This window comes from Oryctolagus cuniculus, chromosome 14, assembly GCF_051225735.1.
Source record: "Oryctolagus cuniculus isolate XC-2025 breed Fujian yellow rabbit chromosome 14, ASM5122573v1, whole genome shotgun sequence".
NCBI lineage: Eukaryota > Metazoa > Chordata > Mammalia > Lagomorpha > Leporidae > Oryctolagus > Oryctolagus cuniculus.
The window spans coordinates 23,051,364-23,066,778 of NC_142880.1; the positions used below are offsets into that span (position 1 = coordinate 23,051,364).

Below are 15,415 nucleotides of genomic sequence, written 5' to 3' on the forward strand. Positions count from 1 at the left end.
GTCCCAGTTGCTCCTCTTCCAGGCCAGCTCTCTGCTGTGGCCAGGGAGTGCAGTGGAGGATGGCCCAAATACTTGGGCCCTGCACCCCATGGGAGACCAGGATAAGTACCTGGCTCCTGCCATCGGATCAGTGCGGTGCGCCAGCCACAGTGCGGGCCACGGCGGCCATTGGAGGGTGAACCAACGGCAAAGGAAAACCTTTCTCTCTGTCTCTCTCTCTCACTGTCCACTCTGCCTGTCAAACAACAACAACAACAACAACAACAAACATTAACTCTGTCCCTACCCAGATGTTTGTTTGTCAGTACCTGCTCAAGTCGGGGTTACTGTGGATGCCAGCATTAAACCTCAGAGAAGGCTTTATTCCAGACCACTGCAATAGGGGAGAGGGGCCAGAACTCAGTGGGGCAACTCGTTGTAAACGAAGCTGAGATGGCAGGATCATACGCCACCTGTGCTCGCTAAGTGACTCTACCCAAAGGAAAAGTAAAGCTTCTCCTATTTTCTTCACAGGAGAGTGAAGTAGGCAGGCATACAGGTTAAAATTGGTCAGATTTGTGAACTGGAAGACCACGCCCCTGTGTGGCCTTATCCCCCTACCTGGCCACACAGGGGTGCCCACCAGCCAATCAGGTTAATTAAGCACTCCCCTTTGGAGTGGGTTAAAAGGCTAGGGCACAGTGTGCTCTGCCCCAGCTCTTCTTCCCTGGCCTCTTGCCAGGACAGGGCTTGCTGTAGCCCTGCCCCTCCAGGGTGCAAGGCCTTTGGGCCATGTGCTCTAGGCTTCCTGGCCTAGACGCTCATCCACATGGCTGGTTCCTGGTGCTTGGTATGAACCCCTATTCACCTCTCTCCCCTAAATAAAGCTCTCACTCTCTTATGCACCTTTCTTACTAAATAAAAGCTTAAAACGTACCATGCTGCCTCGTTTATCTGTGCCGGTATTTAGAATTCTTCTCTAAATATTAGGCAAGAACCCTCTCGGGCTTATTAATAGCGGGGATTTAGTAATAAGCCCGTAGTGAAATTGTAAGGCACCCCAAATTCCAGTAGCGCATGTGGCACCCCGGATAGCATTTCTAGGGAACTTTAAGGGGCCACATTTCAGGGTAAATTTTAGGGGACCTTTTCCGATTTCAAGAGGATTTTTACAACCTGAAGCCAGCACCTGGGAGAAAGTAGATTCCCATCTCCCCGTCCCCTAAACACACCCAGACACTAGGAGATAGGGACACTGTCTGCCTGCTGGAATACATTGCAGAGAGAGGAGCCTCAGGTTCTTGGCTGTGATAAGAAACTTAAATTTTCGACAGGAAGTGCTCTGAGGAAAGTGGGCCAGGGCCTGGAGGCAGAAACAAGGCCTGTTGAAAGTTTGCAACTAAGCTGACTGTGCGGAACTTCTTAAGCATCTTGCTTACTTAATCTGTTTCTGCAGATCTGCACCAAAGAATTCAAATAATAAGCTTCCTATTTCTCAGCTTCCGCATGCAGAGCTGCTGCAAACGCCACACAATCCTGTCTGTCCGCTTTCTTTGTTACCCACCTTAAACCACTCCTTTTCCTATTCAGCCCGACAGTCAAAGCACCAAAACCAACCTCAAAGTCTGAACCTTCCTGCTTCCACCAGGACGCGTGCGCAGTCGGCCCCGCGCCTCTGACGTCACTGAGCGCGCCCCGCCCTGACAGGATAGCAACCGACAGCGTCTCTAGCAGCAGCGGCCTCTGAGATGCACGAACTTCCGGTTCTCCCAGCAGCTGCCGGCGCCGCCGCCTGTGCCACCTGTCAAGGCCCGGCCTGCCTCGGTCTCCTTCGCGCCCATGGTGCCTCCTGCAGCCCGGGCGGCGGGCCCGGCGGCTCCCGCGTGGTGAGAGGGCGGTCCAGGGACGATGAAGGCCCCGCACTGCTGCTGCTGCGGTCTCGGGCGCCTCCTGGCCCCTGTCCTGGTCCTGCTGCTGCTGCTGCCCGCGCTGAGCGGGCCCCTGGCGGTGCTGCTGCAGGCCGCCGAGGCCGCGCCGGGCCCCAGGCCTCCGGAGCCGCAGCCACGCACGCCGCCGCCGGGCCCCACCCCAGCTCGGCCTGAGGTCGCCGGGCCGCGGGGCCCCGAAGGCGGCAATGGCAGCAGCCCCGGGGCGGGGCTTGTGGCCGACGAGGTCGCGGGGAAGGCCGGGGAAGGCTCCGTGGGAGGCGGCCTCGCCGTGAGCCCCAACCCTGGCGACAAGCCCATGACCCAGCGAGCCCTGACCGTGTTGATGGTGGTGAGCGGCGCGGTGCTGGTGTACTTCGTAGTCAGGACGGTCAGGTGAGGCGAAGCCTCGGTGGGTTCCCCCGGGCTGCCCTAAGGCAGAGTCCCGAGACCAGCGTTGCTGTCTTCCTGCCCCCTGCACTCGGGGCTGCGGCCGAGAATGTGAGGTGGACGCGCATTTCCTTGGGGGAAGTTTGATTCTCCAAGTAGTAGCCGCAGCTTCTCCGCGCCCCACATCTCATCCTCTTGCCCGAGGCCCGCGCCAGTGCCTGCGGTGGAAGTGGGTCCCTTGCGTTTCGGCCACTCGCCCTGGTGATGCTGCACCCCCCCCCCCCACCCTGTTCGTGTCCCTGGGTACCTACCTGGCCGAAATTTTGCCTACAGACTCCTCAAAGGCAGGGTTACTGTTTCGTGGTTGGTTCAAGACGTCTTTGCACGGTGTGGCCACTCAGTACAAAGTTTCTCTTTGGGATAATCATGCAGAAAGGCCTCCTGGCTATGTTATTTGTATAAAACTTAGAAGAGCAGTCCTCCCTTACCATCGCTGTTTCTTAGTGTTGGCCGTTAACCTGCCCTTGAAGTGATTGGGTGGTTAGCTATGCAGCTGGGCTCCGTGGAAGCCTTGGCACACACAACCAAGGCCTCCCTGTGAACCAGAGCCGCTCAAGAGGGGAGCTGAGGACCAGCTGCTGTAAGCGCAGAGGGCACGTTGTAAGGATTGCAATGGTTTGTTGTTTTCCAAAGCGATTCACCTTTCGCCCCATAATTACCTACCTAGTCTCTGATGCCTTTTTTAAACATGTAGTTAAAATCAATTATTTAAACAGTGCTTCCAGTTAAGCAAGTCATTCTTAGGAATGGGAAAGGGACAGCATTTGATTTTTAAACTGCTGATGAAGAAGTGCAGTGTAAACTAGTGGTCTCTGGCACGTGGTCCATCCAGGGAACCCCTGGGTGCTGGGTTCCAGAGGCGTTTATGACATCAAGAGTGTCAAGTTGTTTTCAAAATAAATCGTTCTCTTACGACTTTATAAGATATAAAAAGGTCATTGATACCTGTTTAGAGTCACATTGCCAGTTAAGAGACTTCTTGTTCAGTTTTGGTGTAGTATACAAGAATAATGTCGAGTATCTGAAAAGGCCATTAACATGCTTTTCCCTTTCTCCAAGTTCCTATCTGTATGGAGCTGGGCTTTCTTCACATCTTTCAACCAAACACATTGCAAATTATTTAATACAGAAGTAAATGTGGAAATTACTTTTTTTTCTGTTCCTATTGTATTTCTGTCAGTTTAAGTAGATATTGAACAGATTTATGCCATTTTCATATTATATTACCCTGTATTCAATATTATTTTAGATCAACAAGCATTTAGGTGTTTTCTCTCATATAAATAACATGTTGAATATATATAAAATTCACACAAATAAAAGTTCCTTAGACATCCTGAATAATTTTCGAGAATGTAAAGGAATTCAAAATGCTAGAACTGCTGTCGTGAACAGTATTACTTGAGCAAGATACTATTGGTTCATAAAGACCAACAAATGTAGGCCCACTCACTTTTAATGGGGAAATTGGAAAAAAATGTTTTGGAGCTGTTATAGGCATAGAGCAACTGAGTGTTATATTTGTTACACATATGAGTAAGACGATAATTTGGGGAGACTATGCCCCTCAATTGTTTTTGTTTCTAACTCTTTTTAAATATTTATTTATTTATTTGAAAGGAAGAGTGACAGGGAGAGGCAGAGAAAGAGAGAGAGAGAGATCTTCTGTCTGTTGATTCACTGCCCAAATTCTGGCAACAGCCAAGATTGGCCCAGACCAAAACCAGGAGCCGGGTACTCTATCCAGATCTTCCATGTGGGTGGTAAGAACCCAAATACATGGGCCATCTTCCCCTGCTATCCCAAGTACATTAGAAAGGAGCTAGATCAGAAGTTGAGCAGCAGGGACTCAAATCACCACTCAGAGATGGGATGCTAGTGTATCAAGTGGCAGCCTAACCTGCTGCACCACAATGCATCCCCTGCCTCTGCCTTGTTTATAATATTATATACAAATGTTTGTTGTTGATTTTGTTATTCACTGTTGTGAAACTTGGAAGGACGTAATCTTTTTAATCAGATTCTATTGGGTGACTCTGTAATATGGCATATGAGAACAACCAAATTCTGAACTATGGCTAGTAAAAGCTATTCTTTAACCAGTATCTCACACATCCATGCCATCCAAGTCCTAAATTTAGTTGGCTACCGAACTTCCAAAGCTTGATTGATGCTAACAATGCCTGGGTGATGTTCAGAACTCATAATTTCCCTTCCAGATTATGGTTTTCATTCTCATTTTGGTAAATGCTCGCTTTGGCCCCCACTTCGGAAGTATGTATGACAGCACATCAGCATTAGTTATTTGTGCCAAGGGGACAGAATGAGCCCAAATCATCATTTCCTTAATCAGTGTGAGGTGATACATAGAATATTTTGCTTGTGAAATTTTATCATATTGATATCCAAGAGACATCTAAATTGTTTTGTTTTAATGTAATTCAATCATAATGAATATGCACGAGGAATAACTCCCACTTAGGGTCTAGACTAGAAATAGTCCTAAGAACAGTCAGATTCTCTTTGTGGGCACTGAAAAGTACATGCCTGGAACACAGTGGAGTCAGAGGAGGCTTCCTAAGATAACACTTCATATCTTTCAGAAGAGGCCCACTGTCTATCTTCATACTGTATTCCCAGCACTGAACATTACGTACAACTTATTATGGGCACTGAATAAATGATTTCCTAATGAATGAGCCTTCTTAGATAATTATTCATATGGTTGCATAGTTAGGGGGTGACTGGAAATTTAAGAATTGCAACTTACTGATAGAACAAAGAAGTGTGAAGATCTCAATTCTCAGATTTGATTTATTTCCTTCCTCTCTAGTACACTCTTTCTATAGTATAAGGCTAGAAAAATAGAAATCACTCTAGAGGTTTGTTATTTTTTTAGCATGCACATTATATTATCAGTTTGAGGCATAATTTTGTGAATAATGGACCTTGATTTAAAATTTTTTTTAGCAGTATAATTATTTATTTATTTGAGAAACAGTGTTAGAGAGAGAGGGACAGAGAGTGAGGTCTTCCATCCACTCATTCACTCCCTAAATGGCCACCACAGCTAGAGCTGTGCCAATCCGAAGCCAGGAGCCAGGAGCCAGTTTCCCATGTGGGTGCAGGGCCCAAAGCACTTGGCCCATCTTTGACTGCTTTCCCAGGTCATCAGCAGAGAGCTAGATCAGAAGAGAAGCATCTGGGACACAAACCAGCACCCGTATAGGACGCGTCACAGGCAGAGGCTTAACCTACTATGCCACAGTGTGGGCCCCAAAAGCAGGGTATTCTTTGTTGTGCATGTCATTGCTGCTTTTTTGTTTTTTATTGTGTTCTATATTAAGAGACCAAGGCTTAAATCAGAATCCATTCACTTTTTTAGCTTTACAAATCTTTGTAAGCTTTAACCTGTCCAGTTTTGGAATCCCTCCTGTAGAATGGGGATGAAAAGGTATTTGATATGGTTGAGATAAGCATGACATTTGGGACACAGGTCCAGGCAGTATTTGCTCAGTAGCCCAGTACTGGGTACTTGGCAAAATAAATATTCCTGCTTCCGTGGCACGTACACATTGAAATTACAGAGGAACAGTCACTAAATAATCACATAGATAATAATAAAGAATTACAGGATGCTTTGAAAAAACTTAAATGCAGGCCCTATTAATGTTTAGTATATAGGAAATACACAATATTAATTTCAGTTGAATGGCTACCCAAACCTATAAGCTGTCTTTCAAAGAAACTCGTTTTTTTACTGAAACCTTACCTTTCAGATTTTACACACAATCCCAATTGCTAGCAGTTAGTAATTGCTATTTTGTGTGTCAGATATAGCGTTACATACTTTATGAGCATTTTTAATTTAATGCTTGCAAAAACCTTTAAAGTAAGTAAGGTTATTCTAATTGAAGAAGTTGAAGCTGAACAAGTTTACATAATCTGTGCAATGGCACACATACAGCACCTGTCCAAACTCAGCTCTGTCTGAACCTACTTAAAATGCTCAACCACCATACTGCTGCCAATGACTTCTTAAAGTAACGAATTGAAAGTGATATTGCACATAAAGATGGATAGAAGATTTATGGAGAAAATTAAAATGAGTATTATATACTCAGTACCTGTTGCTATTTAAAACATAAGGCTTCTTGTTGAATGTTAAATCTCCAAATTTTACATTTTAAAAAGTGACTCAACCTTAGCATTTATTGAATATCATGTCTATGCCAAGCAGAAATAATTTAATGTCCTACCTCAGATCACAACATCCCTTCCCAATACAAATATATTTGCATATATATGCACATATATATTAAGATTATTTACCTTATAATCTTATAATCTTAATTATTAAGATTAAAGGCAGAGTTACAGGAAGAGAGAAATATGTATTTTTAATTTGCTACACATAGTCAGTGGGTAGTCATATTTTAAAGCTATTTCTTTTAATCTGAACATATATTTCTACCTTAACTCCTCTTGAAGCAAGCCACTAATGAATTATGAATTTGGGATTGGTAACCATCTCTCCCATCTGGTTGCTTAAGAATATAAGTTTAGGAATTAATTATACTTTTTTTCTCCCTGAAGACATGTTTTAGCACTAGTTTTAAAATTGTGAGACATTGATAGAAATTATACAAAAACAAGAAATACTTTGACTATTTAACCATGCATGTAGTCACTGCCATTAATTCAGTAACTATTACTGAGTACCAATTAGTGCTAGTACTTGGCACTGTTATAAGGATTAGCAGTGCAAAAGATAAGAATGTCCTTGCCTTGCTTGTGTAGAACTTCCATTTTAGTTGTTCATAAAGGGGTCATTCAAAAAGGTAATGTAAAAATAGAATTAAAAGTATGAGCATCTTATTGTAAAAGTTATTTTCATAATACATGCAGAATGCCTAATATGAAAAAACAGTATATGGATTTCAAGACTATTGCACATCACAATAAAATATAATCCCCTTTTTCATGAACTTTTTCAAGTTCCCTCATGTATCCCCCCCCCTTTTTTTTTAATTTATTTGACAAGTAGATATATAGATAGAGAGACAGAGAGAAAAGTCTTCCTTCGGTTGGTTCACCCCTGAAATGACTGCTATGGCCAGTGCTGCACCATTCCAAAGCCAGGAGCCAGGTGCTTCTTCCTGGTCTCCCATGCACATGCAGGAGCCTAAGCACCTGGGCCATCCTCCACTGCCCTCCTGGGCCACAGCAAAGAGCTGGACTGGAAGAGGAGCAATTGGGACTAGAATCCGGCGCCAATATGGGATGCTGGCGCTGCAGGCGGAGGATTAACCAAGTGAGCCATGGCGCTGGCCCCTCATATATCCCCTTGAATGCAGTTTTTACAAGAAGTGTAAATTGTTCTGATTTAAAACATGCATTCAACCAGGCAGTTTATTTTTAGTGCTTAGTTTATTGATAGACTCAGAAGCTTGGAAATACATTTAATAACTATATGTTCTCAAAGAATGGATATTCTTTGCAGAGATGAAACTTGCCTTCCTAAAAATGTTTGCTCATATACACTGAAATATTTTAAATAGTTGTTTGTCATGTGATTGACTGCCAAAATGTCACTATGATTGTGCTATGACAGTGAGATATGTTAGAGATCCGTGTATAGTGAATGTACCAGAGAAGATAAAAAACTAGAGAATAGAGGTTATTTTAAATGCATTTTTTCATTCAGGATTGATCATAGCGCTACACCCAAACTTTTGGTAAATGAAGTTGGCTTAATTAGACTGAGAAAATAAATGTTCAGGTAAGGAAAATAGTACTTATTAGATTTTTCAACAGAAGTAACCTATTTTATGCTTCTCTTAATATTAAACCTCCATTTAGTGCATCTAATATTAGATTAGATAAATAAAGATTAGATCACTCCTTGTATTAGTTACTGTTTTGGTTGAAACAAAAAAAAAGCTTGGCAAACTTAAAGGGGATTCATTGGAATAATTTTGTGGTATCAGAAAAGCTGCAGTGACATTATCTTGCATGGGTTCACAGTAGATTTCTGTCTCCTTGTCCCACAGCTCAAGAGTCCAGGGAAGGAGTTGCTAACTTCTGTAGATTTTTGCTTTCTTGAAATTTAGATCTATGACTCATCATTCCTTTTACTGTACCTTGTATGCCTTCATGAACCCTTTAATCCTCATCACTCATCCCAACTGCCTCATGCTCATATGTGCATACGGGTGCAGGCATTTTCTTCCGTATTGATTTCCTAAAGTTGATATTCCAATTAGTGTGCTTGAATCTCTGCAGACCAGACTATTCTATAGGTTATGATACAGCCTTGAAATTGACAGTCGTGGTATACAGAAGGCCACAAAAATCATACTACTTATGATTTTTGCGGGATAGAAAACATGATTTACATTAATACCAACTTAAAGGAGTTAAGGGTGGAGAAATTTTTCATAGAAAGGATTAGAGGTAGTGAACATGATAGGTTATAGGATAGCATGTATGTGTATTCTTTTTATATTTTTTATTTGTACAATGTGAACAATTTCATGTATTTCATATATACAGATTTAGGAGCATAGTGATACTTCCCACCCTAACCTCCCTCCCACCTATGCTTTCACCCTCCCTTCTCCTTCCATTCTTACTCTCTCTTTAATTTTTACAAAGACATACTTTCAGCTTGTTATTGTTCTAATAGATTTCCATCTTTTCCCAATATGTAAATTAGCTAAAAGCAGCACTGCACTGATTGTCTTCACTTCTTAGAAACCTTGGCCTTTGAGGAGTCCAGTTAGAAAAGAGTTGTATTCTTTAATGTGGGCTGCCTAATCTCTGAGGGAAAATATGATAAAAAAAGGTATCGTGATCTATATGGGGATGGGGAGGTGAGGCAGGCAGGCATTTGTTCTACTGGTTAAGATACCGATGTCCCACATTGGATGGAGTGCTTAGGTTTAACGCCCAGTTCTGGCTCCTAACTCCAGCTAACTGTTAATAAAGATCCCAGGGGACAGCAGTGATGGTTAAGTCATTGGCTTCCTGTCAACTAGGATTTAGGCTTGGATTGAATTTCCCGCTCCTAGCTTCAGCTCTACACCCAGCCCAGCCCTGAGCATTATAGGCTTTTGGGGAGTGAGCAAGCAGATGGGGGGCTTTTTCTCTGTTTGTCTCTCTGTCTCTCTCTCTGTCTCTCTCTCTCTCTCTGTGTCTTCCTCTTGAATAAATATGTAAAAGTTTAAAAATATAGATGAAGCATAAATGGGACTATGTCATGAGTTTGAAAAAAAAAAAAGTAAAAATGAAGCTATGAAAAGTTTGGACTTTTATGTGCTACTGTGGCTTCAGATCAAAAACAGCTAAATGGCCTGAGAAAAGCAGTGGAGGATGACCCAAGTGCTTGGGCCCCTGCTGTCCATATGGGAGACCTAGAAGAAGTTCCTGGATCTTGGCTTCAGCCTGACTCAGCCCCAGCTTCTGCGGCCATTTGGGGATGGACTATCTCTTTCTCTCTTCTCTCTCATTCTGTTTCTCCAACTCTTAACTTTCAAATAAATATTTAAGAAAAAAGAGGCAGGATGGAAGAAAATGCACATGTATGTAATTAAGGCTCAGAGAAAAACTCAAAGAAGCTAAGATGTCAAGTACCCTTAAAAAAAAACTCTTAAGTAATAGAATATCCAATTACAGCTATAATTTTAGCTGTTAAGTAAGAGCATATCCAATTAAAAATGACTTCAGCATATGAACATACTTTGTTGTTTACTAATCAAGACTTTGAGCAATCCAAGTTTGCTCCAATGTCTTTAGGATAGCTATCTCAGCTCTAAGCATGTTCTTAAACAGTTGTACCCCAGACAGGAAAGATGGCCTGAAAGGAGGCCTTTTCTTCTTATATTTTTTATTTTCTTTTTTAAAACCAGGGAAGAACATCTCCCAAAACCACACTATGAGAGACAGCCCCTTCTGTCTCATTTATGAAAACTGCTTCATCTGCTCGCCCCAAGACAGGGCGAGCAGATGAAGGAAGGAAAATTATATTATATTGTTATGATTGATTTACACCAATTATTACTATTTTGTACTCCTTAGAGCTGGGCCCAATTGCTCTGTAAACAACATGATGATTCCGTTAAGCCAGTAAAAGAGGATTGTCTCTAAGCAAAAAGTAGATTCTGTTAACAATAATCAAAACTAAGAGATGGACAAATCAGAACAAGGCAATTATACTTGTTAATGCGAAGTAGTAATGCGAGTAGGTCCTAAGTTATCTTCACAATAGAAGAATGAATTATAAACTGTGAAGGGACTTCAAAAAATTCATGAAAGACATAAAATCCAAACACTTATTTCAGTACAAAAGAATTTAAAGTCCATGCACAGTATGTTTTCCTATGCATTTTTCATGAGCTTTTTGAATACCCTTGTATGATTAACCTTATATAATAATCTGCTTGATGTAATGTGAGATCATTGTGATGGGGTTCACAAGAATACAGTGTTAACTAATTTTATGACCTTGGTTAAAATTACTTTGATTCTTCAGAATAAATTACAGCTTAAAGTTTTAAAAATCAGTCAAGAGACAGAACGCTCCCATCGGCTGGTGTACTCCCCAAATGCCCTCAAAGACCAGGATTGGCCAGGCTGAATCCAGGAAGTAGAAGCTCAATCTGTGTCTCCCACATGAGTAGCAGAAACTTGACTACTTGAGTTATCACCTGATGCTTGCCAGGGTGCATATTTAAAGGATGCTGGAATCAGAAGACAGAGACAGGGCTTGAATGTAGGCATTCGATGTCTACTGTTTAAGTTCCAAGTCTGCATTTCTCCAAACCTTGCTTTTTATGTGTAAAATGTGGTTAGTTACCTTATAGGATTGTTGTGAGGATTATATTAGGTAATGCTTATAAGCTTCTTAGCTCAAAGTTTGTCATATGTGAGTATACTGTAAATAGTAACTATTTTACTGGGATATTTTTCTATCTAGAATTTTAATGTATTTCGGGAGATTTTACTATAATATATTTTTTTTAATATTTTATTTATTTATTTGAGAGCTAGAGTTACAGACAGTGAGAGGGAGAGACAGAGAGAAAGGTCTTCCTTCCATTTGGTTCACTCCCCAGATGGCCGCAATGGCCCGGCCAGAGCGCCGCCGATCTCAAGCCAGGAGCCAGGTGCATCATCCCAGTCTCCCATACGGGTGCAGGGGCCTAAGCACTTGGGCCATCTTCTACTGCTTTCCCAGGCCATAGCAGAGAGCTGGATTAGAAGAGGAGCAACCGGGATGAGTACCGGCACCCATATGGGATGACCGTGCTGCAGGTGGAGGATTAACCTACTGCGTCAGGGCGCCGGCCCCTATAATATATTTTCTAATGCCTCCCCTGCATGTTATAAAATATTATTTCTATTTCTATAGTTTAATTTTCTCACATAAAATAGAAGCTTTAAATATATGTGTATATATGTATGTGAACATGTAAGTATATATTTGAAATATATAAATATACACATTTATATCATATACATATGTGTTTCAAACTTCAGTGGTTGGAGAGTAAGAGAGAAAAAAAGAAATCATCAAGAGACTGAAAATGTTAGTCATGTAGTCCATCTGAACCTAGGTGGAATCAATCTTGGGGGTGTTGTACTATAGATAATACTCTGAGGTTGGCTGAAGGATAAATCCATGCTGAACTTTTAGGAATGGAGAAGGATTACCAAGACTCATATCCCTAGCTTTAGGGCCAAAAAGAGAAGACTAGAAAATCCAGAGAAAGCAGAAAAAGAAGATGATGAAGAAACAGTATTCTATTCACTTTCATGAGGGACCTTTGAAGCCAAGCTATATGACATATAGCTTGGAATTTTTTTCTCCTGGGAAGAAAGAGATGAATCTAAGCAAAAGTACTGATATACGTGCTGAATTATAAGGAGGCAGGTGAGAAAAGGTATCCAGCAAAGAAAGCAACGTTGCAAGATCGAAAGCATAGATAAAGATGCTTTTGTTCTTTTCTTTTTTGATCTTTGAATGTTAGCAGTGGACATTTTACTAGAGATGAGCCATGGCAGGAAAACTTCTGAGGGAATCTTCCGTTTAATGTTGTACTTGGTCAAGGTTGTGATCGTGATGGAGCATGGCAACGGCAGACCAGCAGAAGGGACCCAAGAAAAACGTTGAAAAGAAGCCAAAGGAATTCAAAATGATGGTATTTGGAGAACTTCCAACAAAGGCTTACAGTAGCTCCTGAGGGCACAATTGCTTTACATCAAGGTGGACTAATAATCATAATGACCCTGGGAGATTCAAAAAGAATTTAAGAAACTCATTTTATCCTGTATAGGAAGGCAGATGTGTCTCTAGCATTGGGTATGATTCCATATAGAATGCTAAAACAAAATGCCAGTTTGGCTTTTGAAAAAATAACATCAATTATTTAGAGTAAAAGATAACTATGTATTACATTATGATAATTTTACATCTAAAAGGCAACTCCTAAGCACAGAAGACAAGTTAAATATTAGTGGTTCTAATTTGGGTAGAGCTTGACAATCACCGGGCTGTTCTTAAATCACCCTAAACAAGAATTGTATAAAGGTCCTGGAATGAGTATTTGTTTAATTTTTTAAAATATTTGAGAACTTTGTCCTGAGCCCGAAGGCTATAACTCAACTCCAGAGACCTGCATTATAATTTGAAAGTTGGCTAGCTACCTGAGGTTCCACTCTGGTATGTCTGGGGAGAATGTTTTCAGGCTTCTCTTATTCCACAGGAGATTTACATATAAAATTTTAGATATCTATCTTATACAAAAGGCAAAATATATCGTGAATCCTTATATATTAGTTAATTTACTGGACTGATGTTTTAGGTAGAACCTGTGTGTTGTGGATATGGTGATGAGAAAGAACAGATATAGCTTCTGCTCACATTGAGCTAATGGATGAGTAGGGAAGACAGATAGTAACTTAAACATAAGTATAAAGATGCACCTTTGAGGTAGACTAACAGAGATGTACATGATTGCATCCGAAGCCAATAATAAAGATTTTTCGTGGGGCCGACACTGTGGCGTAGCAGGTAAAGCCACCGCCTGCAGTGCCAACATCCCATATGGATGCCGATTCATTGTCCCGGCTGCTCCACTTCCGATCCAGTTCTCTGCTTTGGCCTGGGAAAGCAGTGGAAGATGGCCCAAGTCCTTGGGCCCCTGCACCCACATAGGAAGACCCGGAGGAAGCTCTTGGCTCCTGGCTTCAGATCGGCACAGCTCTGGCCATTGCGGCCAATTGGGGGGTGAACCAGCAGATGGAAGACCTCTCTGTCTGCCTCTCCTCTCTCTGTAACTGACTTTCAAAAAAGACTTTTCCCCTAGGTAGGTAGGTCAGAGAATGTGTTCCTAAGGAAGTGTTACATGAGCTGAAGATGGAAGATTAGGCTTTAACACAAGGAGATCATGGTGGGATGTAGGAGGGTGTGAGGTAAATGGCTGGGGGAGTATGTTCATTGCAAGTGACTGAGTGTGAGCTGTGTTGTCAGAGTTCAGAAAGAGAGGTAGAATGTGGTGTGAAGAGCAGGATGAGGTTAGAGATGTTAGTATCGTCCTTCTTGTGCTAATCAGATTAGAGAGAGGAAGCCTTGATAGCAGTGGTGTGGTGCAGTATTAAAGACTTCTATCAGTATCAGGAAGTATATACCATAGGATGTTGTGATTGGACAACCAGAGTGATATACTAATCAGGCCTCCTTTCAAGAGCACCTGCAGGAAGCATAGCCAGCCACTGCCTCTGCTTGCTGCACTTGTAAAATCATCACAGCAGCCTTGCCAGGACCACAGTTCCTATCCAGCAACTGAGTGCAGCACAACCTGGTCATCCTGACTGGTAAGGGGTGCCTCTAATGGGCAGCCGCTGCGTGTGGGCTTGCCATTTTCCTGATGGAACTCAGAAGTTCACTGCAGGCTCCTGCTCTTCCTACTCAGTCACCCTTTCTTTTGCAATTCCCTCTCTGTACTTCACAGGCCTTTCCCCTGATAAACATCTTGCATTGTGTGTTTATTTGTGAGAACTGCTGTAAGCAACCGCCACAAACAGAGTGGCTTAAACAACAGAAAATTACTGTCTCACAGTTCTGGAGTCTCAACATGCAAAACCAAAGTCCTGGAAGGGTTGATTACTTCTAAGGACTGTGTGGAAAGGATCCGTTCAGGCCGTCAGCTTGGCTTATAGATGACAGTCTGTATGCTCACAGTATTCTGCCCATAAATGGGTTGGGACCCAATTTACCAAACTCATGTTAGCTTTATTATCGCTGTAAAAGCCCTGTCTCTAAAGAACAGCACTGGCTGATAGTACCTCAACATACAGTTTTTTGAGGACACGGTTAAACCCATAACATACTTTAATTGATGCTTGTTTCTTAATGAACTTGGACTGGCAACTGATGAATCAACTTATGGTACTGGGTAATTAAAAATAGAGAAATGTCTAAAAAAATTTACTATAGGCCATGTAGCCAATTGGATTGGGTTTCCTGATGAAAATTATAAAATACTAAAGTGTAGCTGATTAATTTTTATTTGCTTATATTCAGTGATGATAAATTAGCTTCAAATTTATTTTCAGTCACTAATTGGGTCAGTTCATTTTTGATCACTGTTTCGCTGAAAAACAGTCAAGATAAAAATTGCATCAGTAATTGTACATTTGTTTACTAATATTTACACTGCTTTATCATTATGTCTAACATCACTGGAGAGTGTATATGTGTTTTTCTCAAATTTTGAATGTACTTGTAGGAATTAACATTATATAATATGTATTATAATATTATTCCAGTTAATACATGGCCTACAAACATTCAGTTGAAGTAAAGCAAAAGGGAGAAGAGATATGAATTAAATTGGGTGCATATAGCAAATTACAGCATATTATATTGATCAGTGTTCTCTCTTTCGTATAGTAAAGTGAAATGGAGTTTTATCCTATTGTGTTTATTTTATGTGATATCATTCACTGTTCCATAAAATTTTATCAAGTTTATTTTAGCAGTTTCATGTTGATAGTAC

General features: G+C 41.6%; 1 protein-coding gene across 2 annotated transcripts in view; it reads left to right on the forward strand.

Moving 5' to 3' along the window:
* The first annotated feature begins 1,741 nt into the window (after positions 1-1,741).
* FAM174A (family with sequence similarity 174 member A) overlaps positions 1,742-15,415 on the forward strand; it is a 46,128-nt gene continuing 32,454 nt past the window's right edge. For both annotated transcript variants that reach the window (XM_008261970.5, XM_002713935.6), the window contains exon 1: positions 1,742-2,300. In XM_008261970.5, the coding sequence (XP_008260192.3) occupies positions 1,888-2,300 (413 nt within the window). In that variant the 5' untranslated portion in view covers positions 1,742-1,887. The remainder of the gene's footprint in view (positions 2,301-15,415) is intronic.